We start from the raw sequence: 24,761 nt of genomic DNA, 5'->3' as shown, positions 1-24,761 counted from the left end.
TAACGAACTCACCTTTTATGAATTCGCCTTGCAACTGTGCATCTCAAATAAAAGTTGTGAACGAAATCAGGAAGTCTGGCAACCTATTAATTTTTTGTTTTTAAGTAAATTGGTGATGATATTTGTATTTACTTGTTAGGAGGATGTCAATTTATTTACTTTGCTTAACAACAAATGGTGGCCTACCTGTGTTTACCCGCAAAAAAGGGGACTGTGATAATGTATGTGCCGCAGGGTGCATTAAATTTGAACCCAAAGATTAATTATTTTTATTTACTTATTGCTCATTGCAGTTACCTTTTTCGACAGTAGCCTCACTAAATGGTTTTCATATGTTTTTCAAATCTCTGGGTATAACATTACAAGTGACATATTCCGAAGATTGGACCTATATTTGGAGAGATTTTCACAACGCTGTCACGTTGATAGTTTGTGGCCGCTCAATGACTGAGGGGATCTTGCAGTCATTAGCGGAAATTGTTTTTGGAGCAATTGCACTATTTGTAAATTATAACGAGTTAGTTGACTTAACTTTGTTAGATCGAATGAAGAAGGAGGCAAGAAATTATGTGCCTTTAATAGATGCCGCCTTGGAAGCATGCACCACGCGTATATTGGGATTTACTGAGTGTATATTGTCGGTAGAGAACCAACAACTGACACAACGATTAAACGATTTTAGTGGGCTTTGTGGCTCGCTTTTTTGTTGCCTTGTAGTTGGAAATAGTGTAGCGGTAGGCACAGAAGGTTGGTGGGATTTGGACCCCATCGATCGAGAATTGCTTTTGTTGCTATTGAATTCGGCGAGTACTCTACAGAATGATGTTCCTGTGTATTTGCCTAAACGGGATGCAACGGTAGAAAGGATGTTTTTTATCTTATTTTATTTTTTAATTTTTGTTTGTTTTATGTGTAATCCAATGAAAGCTAGCATATCGATTCGTGACTATTCCATTAGCTCCAAGTAGTATCGTATGTGTTATATGTGGAGCAGGTCCGAGCTTTCGCGAATTGCGGGCTATGGCGCAGGATGCATTCGGCTCAGAAAATCTTCAGAACGTGGAGCGATGTATGACACGCCATTTGCCAGAGCATTTTGAAATTGATCAGTGTGTACTGGCTATTATAGTAGCTAATGTAAAAGTGAAGAAATGCGTTTTGGCACATAATTTAAATCAAACTTCTGGAGGAAAGAGAACCATAGGGGGAGGTCTTTTGCGTTTAGATTTCATAAAAAAAATTTTTGATCAAACTTTACAATATAATAAAGCTCTTAATGGCAAAAGTAAAGAAGTTGAATTGCATTCGCGATATTTGGAGCCTCTGGACCAGTATTGGTGTTTGGATTACCATAAGTGCTATGCACATTATGATCAACTTGGAAATACTATTTTCATCCTCTTTACTTCTTCGATACCAACTCCTGCAATGAGGTATTACATATATGTCAAACGTATTTATGTATCATATTTATAAGGGTGTTTCACATCAAAGCGGAAAGGTTTTGAATCCAAAAGTAGTTATGTAAGGAATATTTTCTGTGATAAATTCATATAAATATTAGGTAAAATTAAAAGTTCCCAACTTTTTTTCGCCTTATTTCGAGGATGAAGTTAATGCAATTATAATTATCCTTATGCAAAGGATGCACATGCCGTTTCGACTTTATCAACATTTTCGATGATTAGCCTACCAGAAAGGAACAGTTGGAATAGCCACTTTGCTGTTGCATTCGGTTTCATTACATTAAGTCCATAAACATCTCACTTTTTTTGCCGCCATTTTCTACCACTTTTCGCCTTGGCCGTGATAGTCCTGGAGAATATATCGAAAAATATAATTGCTTTTTAAATAATCGTATTGTATGGCGCAATGCAATGCGTTCCCACAACAATCGGTTCTATGTTCCGGGCAAAGACTGCCATTCCAGCAGCATTCCAGAAACATTTTTGGGAATGTGTGCTGTTACAACAACAACGACAACCCAAAAAATATTATACATGTAGCAGTTCAAAAAAGCCGTTAAGCCTAGTGAAGTCATCGGTTGCCGTCTTCCATCTCATATAACGATAGGCTCAGGAAACGGGCTGTTTCAACAAGACGGGTCCAGAAGAAAGGGGTATTAAGTGGCTAGGGATGTGCGGGGTATCTTCACTTGCCAGAGATATGTTGAGTATGAGCAGATAAGTAGACTTCAATATCCAGGTCGTAATTGTGTCAAACTAGCACACGTGTCACGAACAAATGAAGCTATTTGTCTGCAATGGGTTGTGGCTGGACTCCGATAACGACATACGGAGAGCGAAAGCTCACGAAAGTAGTAAGGACCACTTGGTTGTTGTTGTAGTAGCATTAACATTCCCCATACTTACATACGGGGAATGCTGCTGGAGTGACCCTCCTTGGCCGGATATAAATCCAGGTCGTTTCGGTAACGTAGAACCGACTGTCGTGGAAACGAAGGAACTCTTGGTAAATGAGTACAATGGCTGTTGGATATAGTTGTGGATCTCGTTAGAGATGTGATGGAAATGGCGTGCCGAAGAGGTGGCTCAACCTCCACCAAGTGCCTACCGGGGCTGTTCCTATACGGAACTTCCTGGTGTTTGAGAGCTTTGCATGGTTGCTTTATTTGCCTCTGTTTGGCGACTTGTCCCTGTGTGAAAGTGGATTGTTCAATGTCAACTAGTAGTGTGACAAATCCAACGCTACTAGGGATGTTTTCTCACAGGGTCGGTTTTAGTTTAGTCCACGGTTGTTGTTGTTAGCAGTTAACTTTGCCCTGTCAGTGTACTGCAAATCATCGGTCGTCTTCGTCTAGCTCATCTAACGGTAGGCCCAGGAAATTTGCTGTTTCGAATGTTTGGGTCCAAAGGGAGAAGGGTATTAGATGAGTGGGTTTGATTGGACATGTGAAAAGGTGGTTAGTATCGTGCGGGGTGCCTTCACTAGTCAGGGATCATACGACTCCCGTTGTGCCTATGTTTTTCAACATCAACATGTTTAGTCCCTCGTGATGGGTGGCTTTGGAGCTTTTTTACCTTCTTGGTGAAATTCATCGCTAGTGAAAACAAACGGTGCACTGTTGCTTATCAGCTTGTCCAACTTTCTAGTTGCATGGCGCTTGGTTCGGCCACCGGAAAATGCAGTACGAAACGCAATAAGCGAATGTGATTGCCCCTCTGGGATTATCAATATATGCTCACGAGCGATAATTTCATGTTGTATATCCGTAATAGGTTTCAAATCCAGTATAAACAGCCGTATATACTCGGTTTTCGGGGCTCCCCTGTTTTCAAATAGGTAGTTTATTTTAAATCAACCTGTTTAGATTTTCGAAACCATATAAATAAGATGATTTGATGTAGAATGCCCACATTTTTACATAATTGTAAGTTTTTTTAATTTAAAAAAACACTTTTTTCAGATTTATTACACAAAAACTGCTATTCTCAATTTCTCAAGATAAAAGCATCGGATGGTAAATTATCGTTGAAAATAATATATTTATTTATATAGTAGACATCGAATTTTTTACAATATACGTGTATATTTATGTACTTATTATATGTTCAATTTATTGTCTCAGATTATGTTAGCAATTATAACTACATTATCATACATTGGCTCCACAGTTGGTATACTAGTTTGGATTAAGTTATTGTCAGTTGTCTTATATACGTATGTAACATACGAAATCTGCGTGCGTATGCAACAAACGAAATTTTACGGAAATTATTAAGTTGGTTTACTATAACTTTTAGGCTTACAATATGGTTAAGCAAGAACAATAATTCTATATTTTTTAAAATTACGGATCTGACCTTTATACATGGCAATATATAAATTTAAATAAAGACAGATGTAATCGTTTTTTACTTCAAAAGTATTTATAGAATTTTCTAAATAAAGTTTGTAGAGTTTGTGTTTTTGATTTAAGCAACTTAATTAGATAATTAGATTTTTGGCTGTGTGGTTCAAAGTTATTGGCCTCATATTTTGCTAGTATATTTGGTAATACGTGCACCTAAATTCATACATAAATATACCTCGCACTCGAGGGATCCTAGTATTTTGGACATTGCCGTTAATTATTGCAACAATTGGTTTATTTAATTGGCCTTGATTATAATAAAAAGTAAACTCGAAAAATAAAATTTTTTTTTAATTTTGAGATTATTAAAGTTTAATTTTGTTTCAAATTAAAAATTCTTATGATTATTTCTTAACTTTTGGGGACATAATATATATTTAAAAAAATTATTTGAGAAAAAATTAAATTTTTTTGTTTCCAACATTTTTGGTAATTTTTTAAAAACATCGTAGATTTTTTTTCTTATTTTTTTAATAACAGCTCGGACTTTGTTCAGTAATCTCTGCAAGTTTCATAATGAGATTCCCATAACTCTTCAACATTAAATAGCTATATCTTAAAATTATTACATTTCTTTTTCATTTTTTCAGTTTACTTCTTATTGTAATCAAACCTAAAAAACTTAATCTTAGCACACTTCATTTAATAGTGTGTTTCAAACGTTTCAAACATTATAGCGTAAAGGTTAATCAAAATAATTTATCAATTAAATTTTTGAACTTTTAATATTTGATTAATACATGTGAGTAATAATAATTGAATAGACATTTATGTATACCTACAATAACGTTTTATATCTTTCGCTACCATCATTAATGTTAAAGTAAGCCCAATATGCGAATTAAACTGTAGAATTCAATTGGCTTATTTATTGTAATTAATTTAATTCAATTCGAAGCAAATGAATAATACTGGCTTTAGTTTAGCATGGAAAGACATAACGTTTTATCTCACCTTTTTTCTGGTATCATTTATGCTTCTTAGTGATCACGGTGTGCTTGAAGCGAGTTTAATTCAAAAGTTTTCTAAATTCGGAATTTCTTGTTGGGTGTGATGGTATACGGCATCCTAGAAACATTTTGCCCTCGAATTCAAAATTGCCGAACGGGCCATTTATGTGAGAAATCGAATAGTAGTGTCGGCGAAGTATTCGATATAGTTGAAATTCTATGGACTAGCCTATCTATAAAATATTTTATGTTTGAAGTTTTTTTTAATGATATTTCATTTAACAATTAATACTTGTTATTACATAACAAAAATATTAAAAACTAAATAATTTGGTTAAAGAAGTGGAATAGCAAGTATGTTTCTTTAAATAAATGTGAAGGCCATTATACTCACAACTAGATCGTAACTAGTGCTTTCATGCTATGAATAATTGACATTTATTATGTGTTTTTTTCACACTAGTTTCAAATCACGTATTGAAACTTTTTCGAAAATCACTTAAAATTTCAAGCACCCAGTATTGTGATGTTTTTGAACAAGTTCTTTTTAAAGTTGGCTCCTCCATTTGTTTTGCTCCATTCCCCATTACATAATTTTGCCTACGACTTGGCTAATAATTGGAACGTGCTATTACATATATAGAGTTAACATTAAATAAAATTCAGGAGGTGAAATAACTTATAGAACAGATGTTTCTGAAGAACTTTTATCGAAGATCGGCGAATGTATGCAGCACATACATTTTTCTCACATCCTTTCTAGGCTCCTGCATCACAGCAATCAATATAATTAAGCTTAATATTACCTATTCGTCTCAATGTGTCATGGCAATATCTCGAAGATTATCGTTTGAAGTGTAGCATCGCGTTCAAGCTACTAAAAGACAGACATGACTCCTAATATATGACTCCAAGTATTGAATGCTTTTTCACCTCAGAATCTTGAAAACGTTTTGTCCGACGATTCTTTTCCACAATTTCAACTTCAAACATAGAGTATATAATCGATTGGCTGCTCGAGAGAATTTCGACCATATGAAATATGTCGCCAATTCTAAAAATCGACTTTTTCTCGCAAACGGCCCGTTCACCGATTTTTATTTTCAGGGGAAAAATGTTTCTAGAATGCCACCGAATCACACCCAACAAGAAATTCCGGAGTTAGAAAACTTTTGAATTAAACTTGACTGAAGCGTAATGTGAGTGTCACTGAATTGTTAGGTAAATCTTTCGAGGTTTCTGTCATTAAGTTCTTTTTAAAGTACCAAGGGTTACACTTTGTACATTCACTCTTATTAAACCTATTACAATCGCATATAGTATATATACCATATATTAATATAAATTGACGAAGAAATCAGTGGAATGTATTTAATACACACAACTTTTAATCAAAAACTAAAAAGAGAGAAGCGAATAAAAAATAGCCTGTTAAAACATTTGATTACAACGAATACATTTAAGGCAGTACGGTTATATTTCGCTCTAGATATAATAATAACATTACTTTTTTACTTTGTTACTTTTTTAAGCGTTTAACGATTTTCCAAAATGTAGTACGTGATGTACTAATACATATAGGTATGTATATAATAAAGTGATCCTTAAATAGTGTTCAGGGCGAACTTCTACAATTAATGTGTGTCTTAATGTTTTCCAATATATGGTGGGTCATACAGGTTTGTATCGCCTCCGAAAGCAAATAATTCTTTTGGAAGAAAATTTTAGGTAAAAAATATTTTCATGCTTAATATTCCCGCTGCCAATGTCAGCGCCGGAATGTCACACATAAACACATTCATCTAAGGTTGTCTCTGTGATCTAAGTTCATAAATTTTACCGTTTACATTATCCATAATAAACGGTTCGGTGGACCTATTGTTAAATTATTTGGGTTCTGATAGCCGTGTTTATTCATAAATTAGTGGAAAACGATTTAAAATACTACAATAGTATTGTTAATTTTCTTTAATACAACCTATTTTATATAATTAGTAAATGTAAGCATTTTGCACATTTCTACAAATCAAAACAAACCAAAATACTTTAAATCTATAAACCTCAATTCCTTTGTTCTCAAAGTTTTTGAAAGAGTGTTGAACGTTCACATTTCACGCATACTCTAACGGCAAGACGGTGGGCACAGTTCGACATGAAATTGTTGTTTCACTTGCCTTCAAGGGATTTACACTAGCATCTTTCTCGTTATAGAAGGAGCTTTTAACCAACTCTACTCGGATGTTGTTATTAAAACCCTTTTTCAGACTGATCTCGACCAGTCACTGGTATTATTCGTTGGTAATGATTAAATGTTATCACTGACGGACGCGTTTTATATCAGGTTTGATTATAAATTGGTTATTTCAATCCACTAACGTTTGCTAAATGTGATACTCGATTTTTAAATTGCGTAATAGTATAGCCATGAGATTGACAAAATATATAGAGAGGCTGCATTGGACAGTTTTTAATTTTTGGAATTCTCTGTACTGGAATTTACATATATTAACTATAATCAGTATCGCGCAAGACTAACAGAAAAAGTAACAACAAAAGCTAGACGAAGAGATTAGTATGGGGGAAATCAAGTCTCTGCTGTGCGTGACTGTGAGGAAAGGAATATCACCAAAAACCACAATTCGCAGGCATAGATCAATCGAGGATTAATAACCTGGACACAAATGAGCTGCTTCAAGATGCATATGTGTGATGAGTAGGACAACCCAAAATATGCAATTTTATAGGGGAAGATGAGACAGCAAAATGACATAACATTTTGAAGGATAAATTTTTACTTGTAAGAGTTTGCAAGTGAGAAAAACAGCTGTTCGCAAAGTAAAAATAAGCACGAATTGAAATGAAAATGGTGATTAAAATGAATAATGTAAGTAAATATTTTTTAGATAAAATTTATAAAGTTTATTTGAAGTCATATATTAAATAGGAATCGGCTAATGATATAGAGGTATGTACTTATTAACCACAGCCTCCAGTTACCATTGTTGCAGTTTCCGAAACACAATCGAAAGCATTGAAGGAATATTTTATGTTTTATGCTTGTTCTTCTGGATTATTAACTAATTTGGTAATATATGTACTTACATATACAATTACATTCTGTTTTTATGCAGGTTTTTTTATGCGGTTTTGAAATAGTGCGGTTTTTAAAAAAATTAAAAAATTCATGTCGACCTATCGGGAATTGTATAAACAAGATTGTAAACCAGCTAAGCAAAAACTCTTCAAAGATTACATCAGAAATGCTAACCCTACAAGTATGGAACCGCCTGCATCACCATCTAGATCAGACGTGTACATTTCCTCAAGTGACGAAAGTGATTTTACGCCAAATCCTAAACGAATGCGCAACATGCGGATATTGTCTGATTCTATTTCTGACGATGTAAATTTATTTTTCGATTCTGACGTTTCTTAAATAAAGATATAATTTTCAAAAATACAATTTTTTGTTTATGCGATTTTATTTAATTATTTCAGATTCATGCGGTCTATGGAACGTATCTATAGTTATAATATGGGACTAGTACCCTCTTTTATGCGATTTTATTACATTATTTCAGATTTATGCGGTTCTTAGCACTTTTGAAACCTATCTATAGTTTTACTATAGAACTGGTAGCTTTTTTTATGCTGTTTCTTGCGAAATGTTTGTACCGCATAAAAACAGAATCTACTGTATATATCGTCCCCTTAGTATAACAATAGCCTATGTGCTCATAGGCTATTATTTTTTTATTGAATTTTTGGATTCTCCATCGTCGATTTTATATGTGGTCAAAATTTTGTCAAATTCTAGTTCCACAAAGTGGGTCAGAACGTCAGTCAAAAAATAATAAATATTTACAGACATAACGAGATTTGAGTGAGACAAAAAGTTTGAAATTCATTTTCTCAAAACATCAAAAAATTTATAGGCTGTTTTAATACTAAGGGGACGATATTATACATACATGCATAGGCCGAAGCAAGGAAGAAAGCCGTAATTGCCACAATATAATCTGACAGCGATGATGAAATAGAACAAATTATTGTGGACAAAATAAAATCATGTGATGCTAGCTAAGCTTGTTATTTGGCATTTTATTTGCTTTATTTTTTAAATTTAATACGAGGGGGCACAATTGAAAAAAATTTACTTTTTGTGATTTTTCCCGCCACCAATTTAAACAGCTGTTCTTAAAACTTGCAAATTGTTACTGGTTTTGCGTTCATGTACTTTTTTGATATTTTTGTCGTTGAGATCGAATTCTCGGAAATTAAGTTACTCAGTAATTTTTACGTGAACGGACCTATTGACAAAAAAACACACGAAATACAATAAACCAGACAAAAAGTAAGTAGTAAGTATTTTTTGAAAATTCCTTTCGTTTATGTATTTTAAATTACAACTATTGGGAAATGAACAAAAAAAAGCAGAAGTCGAAATTGAGTATAGAGATTTAGAGACGTTCACAAAAAATGTGAAAATTCGAATAAAAAAACTTAAAAAGTCGATAAACCAAACGAACTTTTTTTAGTGAAAATGTTAATGAAGAAGTAATAACATAACAAACTGACTTTGCACCAGATTTAATACTAACAAACAGCGAGTTCACCTTTCTGTACAGTACCTGTAGAAGCGTTCCCGCTTAGATCATATATGTATTATGTACCAATATGTACCTCGTTAAGAGAAATTTAATTGAAGTTGCTAAAGAAAATTAGAATTAGGAACCAAAATATAATTGCAAAGTACTACATTTGGATTGTGAAATATGGGGGAACCACTATCACTAGGCACGTAGCAAGGCGTACTTCTCAGGGGAGGTCTCCTCCCCCGCTACTCTGGAATCATACTGTAAATAATTTATGTACTATTAAGATTGCAAAATACAGACTCAAGAAGATGTGGCATCAGGGAAGCAGGTTCTGAACGATTTTTTACAAAACTATAGATGTACAGGAAGAGTGTCCATCCCACAAATACCGAAATGGTACCATTCACAAATAAATATAAATTACCCACTTTCAAGGCTCCCTTTACTAAATGGACTGGGTCTAGCACTGGCTATCGAGGTAAAGTATCTCGGGATTATTCGTTCCCACGACAGTCGGTTCTACGTTAACGGAACGAGCCGGATTTATATCCGTCCAAGGGCTGTCATTTCAGCAGCATTCCCCATATATGTATGGGGAATGTTTATGCTGCTACAACAACAACAACAACATCTCGGAATTATTCCAGACCGCAAACTCATTAATTAATTAACTCATTAATTTTAAGATTACAATTAAAGTACTGGTAATTGTATTGTAATGTAGTTGAAATGTAAACGTAATCATAAGTGCCCAGCTAAAAATTATAATTAATACAATTATTGTTATAAAAATGTAATAAATCAAATCAAACAAAAAATGTGATAATTTCAAAATTCTTTCGAAAAATTAAATTTTGACTGAAAAAAAAAACTAAAACAAAAGGGATATTTATTATTATGCCAGCATTAAACTTTATATTTTAAAAGCAAAGAAACATAACATAATATCAAAGGAATGCAATTTTGTTGACGAAGAAAAAGGGTGGAACAGATCGTATGGCGTTGATTATCAGGAACTGAGTGATAACACTATCCCCCACAAATTTCCGTTACCGCTAATATCTAATTACATTAATAGGATTCATGGTAGTAATTATTTTACTACGTTAGATAGGTTGAAAGGCTACCACCAAATACCACCGACCTTTCCGATTTCTAACACCTGATACTCACTTACGTGGTGTAATATGCTCCGGATAGTTGGAGGGATATAAGTTAAAAATGTGAAGAACTTTGAAAATGCATGTACTTTACTCGATAACAAGAACCAAACTAGAATTGCATTACAACTCTAATATTGTGCGCAGTGTGAATCTTGACGTGGCAGGAACTTTTTCTTTCAAAACTAGCATTCGTTGCAGATAATTAGGCCGATAAAGGCAAACTCAAAGTGCTTTAAAGAAGAGTTTACAGCAATTCGAGAGTTCAGTGTTAATCTGTACGGAGTTCCGGGCCATAGTGGTGTTCTGAAGAAGCAGAAAAGTTACTAGCACAAGGTTGACTAAGAAGAGGGGGAAACTTTTCTCCATGTGACCGGCCTTAAGTCCAATTTTATTTTGGGAGAATTTAAAAAATTGCAATGAACAATTGACGAAAATTGAGCATTAACGAAAATTAAGTTAAGGATTGATTTTACTTACGAAACATTTTTAATACAAGTATAATTAAATAGAAGAGCGTCGAGGTTTTTAATCAGTACATACCATTATACAAGGTTTTAATTCTGTTTGCGACAGTTTAGGTAGCAGAAAAGATAGGACGACCTAGTAATATTAAGGTTATCTAAAATAAATTATTATTTAGTAATTATTCCTTATTTTTGGAACATAGCTCTCTAATTGTTATTGTTCATAGCAAAGAATGTACACTGCAATATTCATGATATTCATGATATTCATGCAATATTCTCATCTCTCTTAGCTATTTGTGTTTGTAGGGTAATAAATTTTCGGTAATTGCTTTACATTTTACACCTAAAAAATCTAAAAATTTTCTCTACACATAACTTCTACAAAAACAAAAAACAAACAAAAATACAAAGCGTCAAATAAAAAACTAAATCAAACATAACCAATTTTTTTTCTGGAAAAAAATGGTGCTTTAACTCTTTAAAAATATAGTTAATATTATATGCATATATAATTTGAGTTGAATAAGTTTTCTGTGTTTGTGCTTTTCTGCAATTCTGTACTCTAAATTATTTTTTGGGCAACATTTCATAAACATTTAGCAACAATTTAAATAAAAATTACAATAATTACATATAGTACTTCACAGCTCAAAGTAATTAGCAAATTCAGCACATTTTACTGTTTGTATAGTAATATATAACCTCAAACCATGAAAACATATACACTTAGAGCTTTGTATGGTCGAGAAATTTTACTTACATACCTATATCTATATACCATGTCAGATTCCGTAATGATTCATTTCTATTCAATGTTCCTTGGAAAATATCACTAATTGGCACTTGGGTTAAGAATTTGATCTAAACTTGCATAAGTGCCAAAGAAAAAACCGCACAAGCCAAATACTAGAATCGCCATATCTTTCCATAATATCCAGTTGTACTTGCCCAAACCCACTGGATAAAATGTGATTACATCAATAATTGGCGGAGCAATCAGTGCCAATGCAGAACTACTAACAGCGCCCACCAATGAGATTATCGGACCCAAATTTGGTATACAGACAGCCAAAAGAACTGAAAAAGAGCGAAACATAATTTAATATTATATTTGTACGGCTATTAAGTTATTTTGTATTTTAAAACAATTAGTATTCGCAATAGTAGAATTTTACTATAGCCATCCACCTTCAACACACGTAATATATTTTTAGCTATTTACATTTTTTAACTAGTCACAAATAGGAAATTTAGATGGTCAATATTATGAAATTAAATACATTCGCAAAGCATTTTCAAGCTTTTAAAAAATTTTATTTTGATAATTGGAAATCAATTTCTAAATAAATAAGTATAAAAAATTACAAATGTGTAAAATAAACGGTTAATATTTGGGTTAATTACAATATATATGCCTCATCTCAACTTAATTATTGGCATGAAAAATTGTGTATTTATTGAGATTCTCTATTGGAGATACCGATTAAAAAAATGTTGATAATTTGAAAGATTACTTATCATAAAGGAGGTGTGCAGTCAACCACAATATAGATGCTGTATAAATGTATATGAGATGAGTGCTTGACGAACCACAGTTGTAACAAATTTTAAATATTATTGGTCAATATGATCACGAAATATTTTACAGCAACATTATGCCTAATAGAACGTGACCTGCAAAGTTCAAGCTTGAGTTTCGCTATAAAAAAATGTAAATGCAAAAAATAGGTGCATTCTTTTCGCAATACGCGTTGTGCAATTTGTTAGTTTTGTGAGAAATTTAGAAAGCGTACGTTGTTTTTACAAAGGAGTTCCGCGAATGAAAAACGATTTGAAGAAGTGTTCCTATGTACACACCATAAAGATCCAAAAATGTCACGTGCATCTGGAGCAAAATATTTCAAGAAGTTGAATACGTTCATAAAAAAAGTGAAATAGCACACGGAAGTTAAAAACCTTAACAACTTCCCGGACGAGGCAAAAAAAAACCTCCAGAGCAAGATCAGAGGATTTGTTTGTTTGTGATAAAGGAATTGGGCAAACGTAATGTTCACGGATCAATATTCCTTTTGGGTGACTCTGATACTGATAATGCTGATAACCAACATCAACGAACTTCTAATGAATAAAATTCACCAAAAAGCATATTTACCATCAGCTGCGAAGATTTTTGGAAAAACTAGCCAACCTTGGATTTTACAAGCAGACAAGAATCCTTCATTAGCCGAAGGTGTGTATAATGGAAACTGCTAAATGGGATTGAACTGTTGGAATGGTTTTCATAGTCGCTTGATGCCAACCCTATTGAAAATTTTAGGCCAATAGTTAAGCAGAAACTGAAAGGAATTTGCCTTATCACGGCAAATTAGGATGATTTGGTCATTGTCAAGGTGACATTTCACACTAAAAATATTCTTTTTTTTTTTTTTTTTTTTTGTTTCAATCAGTTGTGAGTTACAGGGTGTTAACAATGGAAGTCAAAACAGAGAAAATTCGGTACATTTTATACTTTTCTTTGATAAAGACGAAAATACAAACCAGGCCGCTGAAATTGTGAATGGTGTTGCTGGTGCCAGTACTGTAACCATTAATTATGTGCAATTTTGGTTTCGCCGATTCCGTTCAGGCATTTTTGATGTTTAAGGTGAACCTCGCACTGGTAGGCCCGTCGTTGAAAATGTCAATAAAATCACAGAAATAATCGAAGTTGAACGGTATGTTAGTAGTCGTAGCATCGCCCAGGAGCTAAAGATCGACCATAAAACAGTTTTGAACGTGTTTGCGCAAAATAAAAAATTAAAATAATGGATTTATTTTTCCTCAAACTAATATATAGATATAATTGGCGATTATACCCTTTGGTTTTTGAGTATTTGACCAAGCCCCTTCTCCTATTTGTGTGTGCATCTTGTCATTTTTCTATAAATGGAGAGACTTCCAGTTTTATGCCGTCTCTAAACGACAAATGGTTTTTCTTATGAAGAGCTTTTTAAGGCAAAATTACACTCGAAGGTTTGGCATTGCTTGCCGAGAGGCGGCCGCTATGAGAAAACACTTTCTATTATTTGGTGTTTCATGACAAGGATTTCGAACCCGGGCACAATTGAATGATAGTCACGCACCCACCCAGTCGGCTACAGCGCCTGCGCCGTTTTACTATACTACACCGTTGGAAGAAATATGCAAGCTGATATAAAATAAAATTCAAAACAAGTTTCTTTGTTGTGCATATCATAAACTGGGTGAATAATTTTTTTTTAAGTAATTTTGTGTGCTTTTTTGAGGACGCGCGACCGGAGCAACTGCACCTGCAAGTTTTAATTTTACATAATTCCCGGCACCTATTAGACTTCATTAGAATATAATTATTGAAAACAAAATATTTGTATGTATATGCTAGTCTATGTGGATGTGTAATTAATGTTAAGCTTTCAGGTAAAAAATTTTCTCATATATTTTATCCAAGATAGTCATCACTCACGCCTCAGCGCCATGTAAAACGACAAGATTGACGAAAAACTTGGAACGTGAGAAAAATACTTTGCTTTTCAACTGCTTGCTCACCTTTTAAGGTAACTCTTCTTTCGATATTTTTTATATTATTTTAATAATTACAAAGTTCTAAGTTGTATAATAAATTTTTTTCACTTTCAAAATCGTAATAGCTTTTAATGAAAGTTTCGGGGTTTTTAGGTCGAAGAGTTTTTTAATTACTTTTAGTTTAAATAGCAAGTTGTACTGGAAAACTTTAAAGCGGTTTTTGGGGTTACGATGGTTTTACAGAAAAGGAGCGATATGTTTGTATATGTACATATGTAAGTATGTTATTTTACAGACCATATCATCAGAGATGGAAAACTCTTCCCATTTCCTTCGTTCATTCTTTTTATTTCCTGTCGTTATTTTTCATGAGGGATGGTCGCATGAGTTTTAGTACTTATTGAGAATTTTAAAATAAATTTATGTAATGAATAAAACTATAGATATTGTTTTTTTTATGTTTTCAAAAGCTAATGTTAAACTTACAAGTAAATACAACCAATACAATCCGCAGCGCTGTCGATGCCAATTCTTTTGTGCGTTGCTCTTCGCATTGATTGCGAACGAAAGGCTCAACAATATTAACAGGCACGTAGAATTGCAGAGTGTATGACAGGAAAATTGCTACGGCCATGGCAATGCGCACCATCTGTGAAATACTACAGAAAACAATTATTAAAATCAATTAAATAGTTGCAATAAATACAAGCATTTAAATTACTATCATATACAGTGCACTCGCGATAACTCGAACTAATTAAAACAGGCGCTGTTCGATTTATCGAATTTGTTCGACTTATCAATTGAGTGTGCTATGTTAAAAAAACAGTCATCGATATCGATTTTTCGATCGATTGTTGAAAATGGAAGCCAGTAGAAAATTTCTGTAGTATAGTTTCGTTATACGAATTACATTTTGGTCCATTGGCTGGATCAATGGTGTCACATTCGGCGCCATAAACATGGTTAAAATTAAACCATCCTCGGACTTTAATTCGATTTCGTTGGGATGTGATGGGGCATTATCAATTAGAAGAAGAGCCTTCTCAGGTAGTCCCCCATCTTTCAAATATTTTCTTACCTAAATATTAAAGTCATTTAACTTGGTTAAAAAAATTGTTTTAATGAATCTGGATTTTACCTGCGGCACGAACGAGTTATGAAACCAGTCTTTGAAAATCGCCGAAGTCATCCAGGCTGATTTGGAATTTTCGTACTCCACCGGACAGTTAAAATTTTTGAAAATACGAGGATTTCTTGCTTTGTCAATAACGAGAAGTTTAAGCTTATGGTTGCCGGTAGCGTTAGTGCAAGCCATAAATTGCCTTATCTTTCTTTTTTATAAGACTTATGGTGGACTTGGCTACCCCATATTCCTTCGCTAGAGAAGTAACACTACGTCCACGTTTAATTTTGTTAAGGACTTCAGCCCTCTCTTTTAATGTTAAACACTTCAACCTTTTACGATCCATTACTCACATGCACTGATACACTACAAATGACAAATTTAAAGCAATTTGGTCAATGCAAGATGTTGTTCCCAGAAAACTAACGGGATATTAACGTCGACATATTCATATGGACAATAAACTAGTATACATATAATTTATATACATATACTATTACATATGTATCTATGTACAAAATATACATGTTTGAAAAGAATGTGTGTACAAATAAATTTGTTTTTTTGTTCGAGTTATAGCGCTTTAATATTGTTCGAGTTACAAAGAAGTCAATAGGGAAAAAAATGTGTTCGAGTTAGCACGTCGTTCGACTTAGCGGCTATTCGAGTTACCGCGAGTGCACTGTATTTAATTAAGAGTTCTAATTATTAGTATAATAATTTATTTTCTCCATTATTTCATTGTGTTTTTATGGTAATATATTCAACTTCCCAGAAACCAATTATTTCAAAATTTAAGTAAACTTGAGTTATTTAAAACAGTAACTCGGCAACAGTAGCAGGCAAATGTGGAAAAAGTCTAATGTAATTTGAAATGTACAAAAAATTATATTCGTGCATACAATTCTCCTGATGCCGACAAGGTTCGCCAACATTTCGTGTTTAATCGGTTAAATAACAAATTAAGTAAAGGTTTCTTATTAAGGTCCCCGGTGGTCTAGAAATAGTTTTTTTTTTTGATATTGCGAAAGTATAGGCTTTTAAAAATATTCTGTAAAATTTTTGGAAGGATATTCCCAGTATTTTCGATTCTACAGCCGTTTTAGCACGTAGAGTCAGATTCGTCACGCGACGGCACCAATGGTCGCATTTAAATGGTCAAAACTTTAATCTCAATCTCAAAACTACTTTTTTCGGCCTGGTGTTGTCAAAATAAAAACTATTCATCCGAATCGTCTGAAATTTTAATATGTTGTTGACAACATCAATAGATATCGCCCGTACTAGAATCATATTATTATTTCAATTATTTCGTATTTTTTTCATTAAAAACTGAAAAAAAAAAAACGATTTTTAGAGTGTCAAATTCAAAACCGCACCATTTTTTTTTAATTTTTTTTTATTCTAGTACGGGACATAGCTGCAGTCATACTGATTAATAATTTGTTTGATCCAATTTTTCGGGAAGGTCAACTTCAGCGCCATTTTTAAATATTTAAAATTAAAAAACAAAAAAATTTTTTTTTGTATGTAAAAGAAGTTAAATAAAAAGGCTAAAAAATTAAAAATCGTTTTTTATTTTTTTATTGTAAAAAAAAAAATCCTGAAAATACCCTAATTTTCGGGCTCTAGACCACCAGGACCCCTTAACTGTGGCATTTCTTCAAAAAGTGAACAACCACCTTCCTTTTATTACCCACCCAGAATTGTTTTTGCATAATTATCTTTAAAGTGCAGGTTTATATTTTTTGGTTAATATAATATATTTAAGTACAGCTCAATATTTTATGTTTTGCATTTAGTTTTTTCGAGGTTTGAAAATTTTAAATATAAAATCAAATGTTCCCTTATATTCTCAAGCAATAAAGATCTGCACAGGTCGTTTAGTGCGTTGCATATACGGAAGACGACTTTTCGACATCCACTGATGTGATTGGACAAAATTCAAAATTAGACATTTCCAGTGGTGTAAGTACACCTTCACTTGTTTTACTATTTTTTATATTACACAAAGATATGAAACCCTAATTTCTTCTCAAAACTATTTTTTTTTTAAATCGGCGTTTAGTAATAGTTTAATTTGAATCTTCGTCTAACAATAAAATAAAAGTAAAATATCTTCTCTATATTTACAAAATAGTTTTAATCAAAGACTAAAACAGATTTTTATTTGTCCTAACAATTCATCAAGAAAGGGGTTTACCGAAATCTTGATAAATAATAAGAAAAATACTGTTTGTCAAGTGCAGAGAGTAATAATACGTTCACATTAAAGTAGATTATCTACTATTTCGTGCTTAACTCCCAATCCGTAATTAAAAAGCGAAATTATCCATGCAAAATTTCTTTCCCGAAATCTGAGATTATAAAATAATCCTAGATTAATACCACACTTTTTTAAATACAACCCTGTTTTATCGATAATTATTTTTACGAGTGTAAAAACTAAATAAAATATACACCGGGAAAGAAAACAGGTTTGTAGACGAAGTTCTAATAAATTTTTTGTTAAATATTATTAAATAGCTGTACCTGGCGCGCGTTGCTATGCCAACAACTAAAATAAAGTTAAGAAAAATAACTTTAAAGAAAAATCATTTTGTTGATTTTGTTTATTTCGAAAAAATCGGTTGAACAGGGCAGAAGTTGCTACTCTGCATTGCCACCTGGTGGCGAGTGGCAGCAATGAGCATATTCTACAAACCTTCTCCGTGGAAAAATACATATATATACCATATATATAGTTTTTGAGTTCATCGAGGACATACAGACAAACATTCATTTTTATATATAAAGATTATGCATTCATATTACAGAAAAAACGGGTGTACATAAACACTTTGTCCTCTTATTACTTATTATAAAATGTAATATCGAATTTGCCATGCGTATTGCTGATATAATTTTTTTAACCTTTTAAGCGATTAGTTTTTCTTAGACAGCTCGATTTACTGTGCTGAATTAATTTTAAGCGAAGACTGTCGATGCAAAACCGGTTTTCACCCAATATTGGATTCACCGTGCGCGTTGGCTGAACGATTATCAGGAAATTCAGTGTTCATGATTACTTTATAATGTCAAAATTACAGGGAAATTTTCGTTTTTTGCTTAACTTTAAATTTCATAGCAAATGCAATTTCTTTTTCGGCATGACGCATATTTACGACATTAACTAAAAAATTAACTTTTGAAATTGACGCATATATACGACATAATCGCTTAACAGGTTAAACCTCAGTAAACATCGTTTACGTATTTCCCCAACTGTTTATTACTAGCAGCCAGTTATGCAATTAAATTAGCTATTTTTTCTCCTATTCATATCGTGAATAATAATTAAATGAACCAAAGTATTCCACCAAAGCAATTTCTATGAAGAAAAACCTTTCAAAACAGTCTTGACAGCTTATTGTCAATTTTGCAGGTAGTGAAATGTGAACGGGTAGATTAATTTTGTGGATTTATTGCTAATTAATCAGAATAATACTACAGTTTCCGCTAAAAATATCAAAGATTTAGCTCAAATTAAAATATCGGATTCGATGTGCTAAGAATTAATAAAAAATTATTTCCAGCTAAAATGATAAGTGTAAACTGCATTAACCTCTACATATATATGTACATACGAGTACTCAGTATTATATATTGATCCTAAATTTTTGGTGTTTTAATATTTTGATTCTACTACAAAATTTATTGTAGATGGAAATTCCCCATTTTTATATCTAGCTTTATTTTTTTACAAAACTAATTAGAGAAACTTTCCAAAGTCGCATACGACTTATAGAATATTGAAACATATATAGAATAATATGAAATACTGGCTACTCACAACTGATCAGGTGGTAGATTAAGTGTTATGCTTCCTTTTACATTTTCTCCATACTTTAAATAACCGAAAAATCCAACTGTGGTGTAGAGACAGGCAACGACAGTCATTCCAGTGTTCAATACACCCGTTGTGCCTCCAAAATCTTCAGGTTTTTTCATATTGTTTTCAAGTGGTAAGACTACGCCAATTCCTTCAAAAGCGTAAATAGCCGTCCCAAAGTACAATGGTAACTGAGCCCATGATGCAACCGGCTTTACAGTATCCGTATCAGGTAAATCTTGTAGAATGTAGAAGAAAGAGAATGCCAGACCTAATACAGTGAGCACTGCAGCAGCCAAGGAAACAGGTGTTAAATATTTAAGGTTGCGCACTAAATTTAATGGTATCATTGGAAGTAAGATTAGCACCAGGTAGACTTTCACATTTATATAATTGTGCGGAAAATAATGATCCACCACCTCCTTGATATTGAACGCCACAAAAACAAAGTAAACACAGCAGAACCCAATTTGAGTTATAAAAAGGAATGTCGTTATCATGCGTCTGAAACCCAAAGACATATATATATAAATATATACATTTGAATAAAATAGCACTATAAGCTGAGAATTTAAAATTGATAATTGCATTAATATATATTACATATAGAATAATAACTTTACCGCGCAATATGGGAGTAACGTCGCAAGCCAATAGGTCCCGTTTCAAACGAACAAAAGGCTACTTCGGAGAAATCAAGTGACGGCTGTTGAAGCCTTCGGCAAAGCTCATGAGAGCATTTCACGAGCATGTGCATACAATGCGTACAAATTGCTCCCATGATGAGAGTTCCAAATAGTCCCACATATAGGCCTGCATTTTTAAACGCATCTGGCATAGCCAAAATTCCTGTTCCGATGTTACCCTTCAGCAAATGCACTAAGGTGTCAAAATTCGAGGTCGGATGCTCCAATGTCCGATGTAAAGAAGGATTATATGACGACTTGTCTAAACTCTCATTTGAGTCTACTGTAATAAAATTATAATATAATAATATAAAAGTATTTGAAGTTAAATTTTTCATACCACCAATGCTATCATCACTTTGAACATTCACCAGTGTATTATCTGGAGAGTTTCGAATGTCTGGGCGGGGAACTTGCCGTTCTTCCGATGCAGTTGTTTCGGACTGAAGCAAGAGAGGTTGACGTTCGGACATTTTTTTCTTTACAATTGGCTAAGTGAAATATGAGGTTTGGAAATTAACAAATGCATAAATATTTTGGAAAATTGTATTAAAATAAAAATCAAAAGGATACAATTTCATTTTAGGACATGAAACAAAACTTTATTTCAGATTACAGGAAAATAATGAAACAAATACAATTACATACAGATGTGCACTAGTTACAATGTCATGAAGTTAAATATAATATGACTTCGATTCGCCACTTCTCTGCCGCGGTTCTGCGTTACCGGAATCACACGTATTTATATCCGGTTATGGATTATTAGTTTAGCAGCATTCTCCAAACATGTATGGCACATGTTTATACTACAACAACAACCAGTGAGGTTGTCTCAATTTGTGTTAATAGAGATTTATGAGATATGTACACCGCCTCCGAAAGGCAGATTGCTTTTTATGAGGAGCTTTTTCATGCTCATTAAATGTCGAGGGACGACCGCTTTTGGAAAAAAGATTTTTAACTATGAATCTAGTGAATAATAAAAAACTATTTACGCGAAATTACAATTTTAATCCTTTTTTTCTCGAAGTTGAAAAATTTACTGTATTGCTTTTATTTTAGTTTTAATCTCATTTAAAGTTTGGTTTGTACCGTTATACCATCATATTTATTTTTTATATTTGGAAACTACATTTAATATAATGTAAAAACCCATTAATTAATTAATATTTCTGCACTTTTAGAAATCATTATTGGCTTCGGCTTCCATTGCCATTCTCAGACTTTCATAATTCAGCCCTTCAAAAATAGTTTTCACGTTTTCCATTTCTTGATGCACCTGCTCATTTTGCTCGTCAAATAACATGAGGCTTCAAAATAAGAAAATGTCATGGGATTTTCAGATGAAGGATGGAAACAACACAAAATCTTCCTTAAAATTGTTCGTATATACATACATACGCACATATATATGTATATGCTTACACCCTTTGTTGGGTGTTTAGCCGAGACCCTCCTCCAATCAGTGGTATTTGTCTTGATGTTTTCCCCCCAAAGGGAGGGACCCCCCTCCGAGCGACAGATGATTTTCTTATAAGGGATTCGGAGGTTTACCATTGCCTACCGAGGGGCGACCGACCTTTTCATTCCCGTGGCAGCCGGTTCTACGTTACCGGAATGACTCGGGGTTTTCCCGACCAAGAGCTGCCGCCCCAGTATACTAGCCCTGTCTAGTGTACCGTATCCCACAAAAACCTTTTCTATCAATTTGTTGTTTCGAACGCACAGTGAGCTTCGAACCCGGGAACTACTAAAGAGTAGTCACACACAAACCATTCGATTTTGGCGACCGCTCGAATTTTTTTTATATGGAGAAAACGTACCAGACCGCTAGCAAAAACAAAATTCTCCAAAACCGATGCGATTTTCGAGCTCCATCAAAATTATACCAAAATTTAATGGACCATGCTCATTGCTTTAAATTTGTAAAGTTAGAAAATTTAAGTCACATGGTTTTTATTGAAGAAACTGAAGGGTTTTTCCAATAAGAGGTGTTAAGGTCAATGATTTCGCTGCTTGTGTGTCACGTAGCGCCGTCTTGTTGAAAATAAACGACGTTGTTGATGATCGCCCGGCTTGAGTTCTTGTTTTAACTGGACTTAATAAGCCTTAAGACCCAAATCTTTATGCAAAATACGGTGTAACGACGATTGTGGAATGTCTAATTCCAAAGAACGACGAGGAATGGACAAACATTGGTTTTCTTCAACACTTTCGGCAAGGTGCTTGACGATGACCTAAAAAAAGTTGTACGAACCGTTTCTGCCAAATTTTCACCATTTTTATAGTGAATTTTAATAAGTTCAATGCGTTGTTTAAGCGTTTATCGTTCAATTTTTATTAATGGCGTAGTTTCTACTTGTCAAATATAAAAAAATGACAGCTTTTGAAGCTGACATCTACCGTAACAGCGGGCTATTCAAAATAACACCTCTTATTGGAAAACCCTTTAATGTAAACAAATTAAAAAATAATAAATAAAAAATAAATAAAGCCAAAACTTTACAAATATCGCGTTGCTATTTGTGAACCCAGGTGTATGTATACACAATTGACCCTTACATCATTTAAAAAGTGTTTGGTAGAGCTTCTCCACCAATTTGTGGTATTCATCATTGATACTCCTTTACGCCCTATACTCCAATATGTGTGAAAGGAAAAAAATAATAATATATATCTTGATACTGTCGTACACATGGAGAGACCTTCATTATTTTACCGAATCTGAGCAGTATACGCTCTTTTATCATTGCCAACCGCTATAAAAATAAACTCTTTCTGACATTTGAAGCTTCATGCCCACAGTAATAATTTCGAAAAACGGTGTTTTGGCCCTAAGTCCAGATTTCTTTCGGACGAGTTACAGAACCTAAGTCGTTAGGTCATATCCTCAGCCCATGCAAATGGCTTCGCAGCCAACAGAGACCCGTATTCATGTATACCATAAATACTATTGGTTTTTTTTATATTAAAAGCAGCTACATTCGCTTAAAAATCTCTTTGGTTTTCTGTAGAAGTCTTAAAATTCCAATTTAAAACCAAACCAAATTAAATCAAAATATATTATTATTTATAGGGGATATATACAATATAACCTTAACTTGATTAGCACACTGGCTAATAGGGATTTTCGATGCACCTATCAAAATATAATATGTCGATCTCAAATGATATTGTTGTCTTTCTTATAAGTCAAATATTATACAAAGGCGTTTTGATTTAGTAAACTATCCCGTTTTAAGTAAAGGTTTAATTTTTGTATAAACGGTTCACTAGCCAAAGCTAGCTTACTGGGCGGCAGCCCTTGGTGGGAAAAACCCGAGTCATTCTGGTAACATAGAACCGGCTGCCATGAGAATGAGGTTTATTTTCTTCTGATTACACATGTTTTGAACATTTTGGTAAAGTGATTTTGCAATATTCATGGTCGGTGGAAACTTACAATAGGTAAATGCAGTTTCATTTGGGTTTCATTGGATTAAACCCAGAAGTTAAGTTAATGTGCATCAAAACTCAGAGCATACATTTCAAATAGTCAAGAACGTATTGATTGATTTGTCAATATAGTATTTATGCAGTAATTGCCTCCACACATATTAAAAACATAAAAGCAAACAAAAAAATATCCAAAATAAAACTTACATATGTATTTTCTTTGATTCGAAATATTTAGAAATGGAAACTCATAGAGGAAATAATCACTGAACAATTAGGTATTTATGACTGAAATTAAAGAAAGAAATTAATAACAGAAACTTGATAACTTCAATGCCTGCATGCATATAGCATTAGATATTCCAACCTGTTGAAGATTCGTAAGAGGTGTTATATCTTCCATTGATTTTTCTTCGTATTCAGAGTATGTAATATTTTACTGATATCCTTAACTCAAGAACGATCCGTTCACCAATTAAAAGTAACTCCACAGCTGCTTTATTTCAGATTTTTATTACAAATCACTTACATTAATTGCAACGCTTTTATTCAACATGAAACGAGTAGACTTTTGATCGATGACTAAACGGAGCAGTGACTGGTGCTGATATTATTGGTAAGTGGAAAATTTCTCCTTGATACAGATTTCATTCGACACAAATAGTGGCGTTGTCGTTATCTGTGCACGTCAAAGCATCACTTTTGCCTGTAGATATATATATGTATTATTGGCGACGAATTAATACTGTAATCCATCCAATATTTACAATGAGCTTTGTTATAATCGCAACTCCCACAAATAAACACGAAAAATAGCCAGTGCTCCCAAATCTTTAAAAGGTTATACCCAGCATCACTCACATCGAACTTGGCTTCTATAGAATATGTTAAAAAATTCTCTGCTAAAACAGAAATGTCATGTCGATATGGCAAATTTCACTGTTAAAACATATTTGACTTACCTGATTTCTTGCCATAACTGTTTTAACGTCAGCTGTAATTTCGCAATTTTACTACTCAATTATTATTTGAAAGATATTTAACATAT

General features: G+C 33.2%; 2 protein-coding genes across 5 annotated transcripts; one reads left to right on the top strand and one right to left on the bottom strand.

Moving 5' to 3' along the window:
- Nucleotides 1–88: 88 nt before the first annotated feature.
- LOC128865116 (protein fuzzy homolog) lies at nt 89–3,863 on the top strand. The gene is made up of 4 exons (XM_054105098.1): nt 89–221; nt 294–857; nt 928–1,433; nt 3,428–3,863. The coding sequence occupies exons 1-4, from the start codon at nt 144–146 to the stop codon at nt 3,483–3,485; spliced, it is 1,206 nt and encodes a 401-aa protein (XP_053961073.1). The 5' UTR covers nt 89–143; the 3' UTR covers nt 3,486–3,863.
- Nucleotides 3,487–24,557, bottom strand: LOC128865115 (proton-coupled amino acid transporter-like protein pathetic). 4 transcript variants are annotated; one of them, XR_008454745.1, is made up of 9 exons: nt 24,481–24,557; nt 24,081–24,419; nt 23,921–24,001; nt 20,616–20,766; nt 20,213–20,558; nt 19,551–20,093; nt 15,079–15,251; nt 11,817–12,129; nt 3,487–6,222 (listed from the first exon to the last, which is right to left on the bottom strand). XR_008454745.1 is itself a non-coding variant. In XM_054105096.1 (7 exons), exons 3-7 carry the CDS (start codon nt 20,746–20,748, stop codon nt 11,885–11,887), a joined length of 1,440 nt encoding a protein of 479 aa, XP_053961071.1. In that variant the 5' UTR covers nt 20,749–20,766; nt 23,921–24,001; nt 24,081–24,537; the 3' UTR covers nt 3,487–11,884. The 4 variants fall into 4 exon arrangements, 1 of the variants encoding a protein (XP_053961071.1); XR_008454744.1 differs by having other exon boundaries at nt 24,081–24,537; XR_008454746.1 differs by having other exon boundaries at nt 20,213–20,555; nt 24,081–24,537.
- Nucleotides 24,558–24,761: the final 204 nt, after the last annotated feature.

The sequence above is a fragment of the Anastrepha ludens genome, chromosome 5 (assembly GCF_028408465.1).
Source record: "Anastrepha ludens isolate Willacy chromosome 5, idAnaLude1.1, whole genome shotgun sequence".
Lineage (NCBI taxonomy): Eukaryota > Metazoa > Arthropoda > Insecta > Diptera > Tephritidae > Anastrepha > Anastrepha ludens.
Note: the sequence above shows the minus strand (reverse complement) of the source record. Positions and strands in the feature narration are given on the sequence as shown.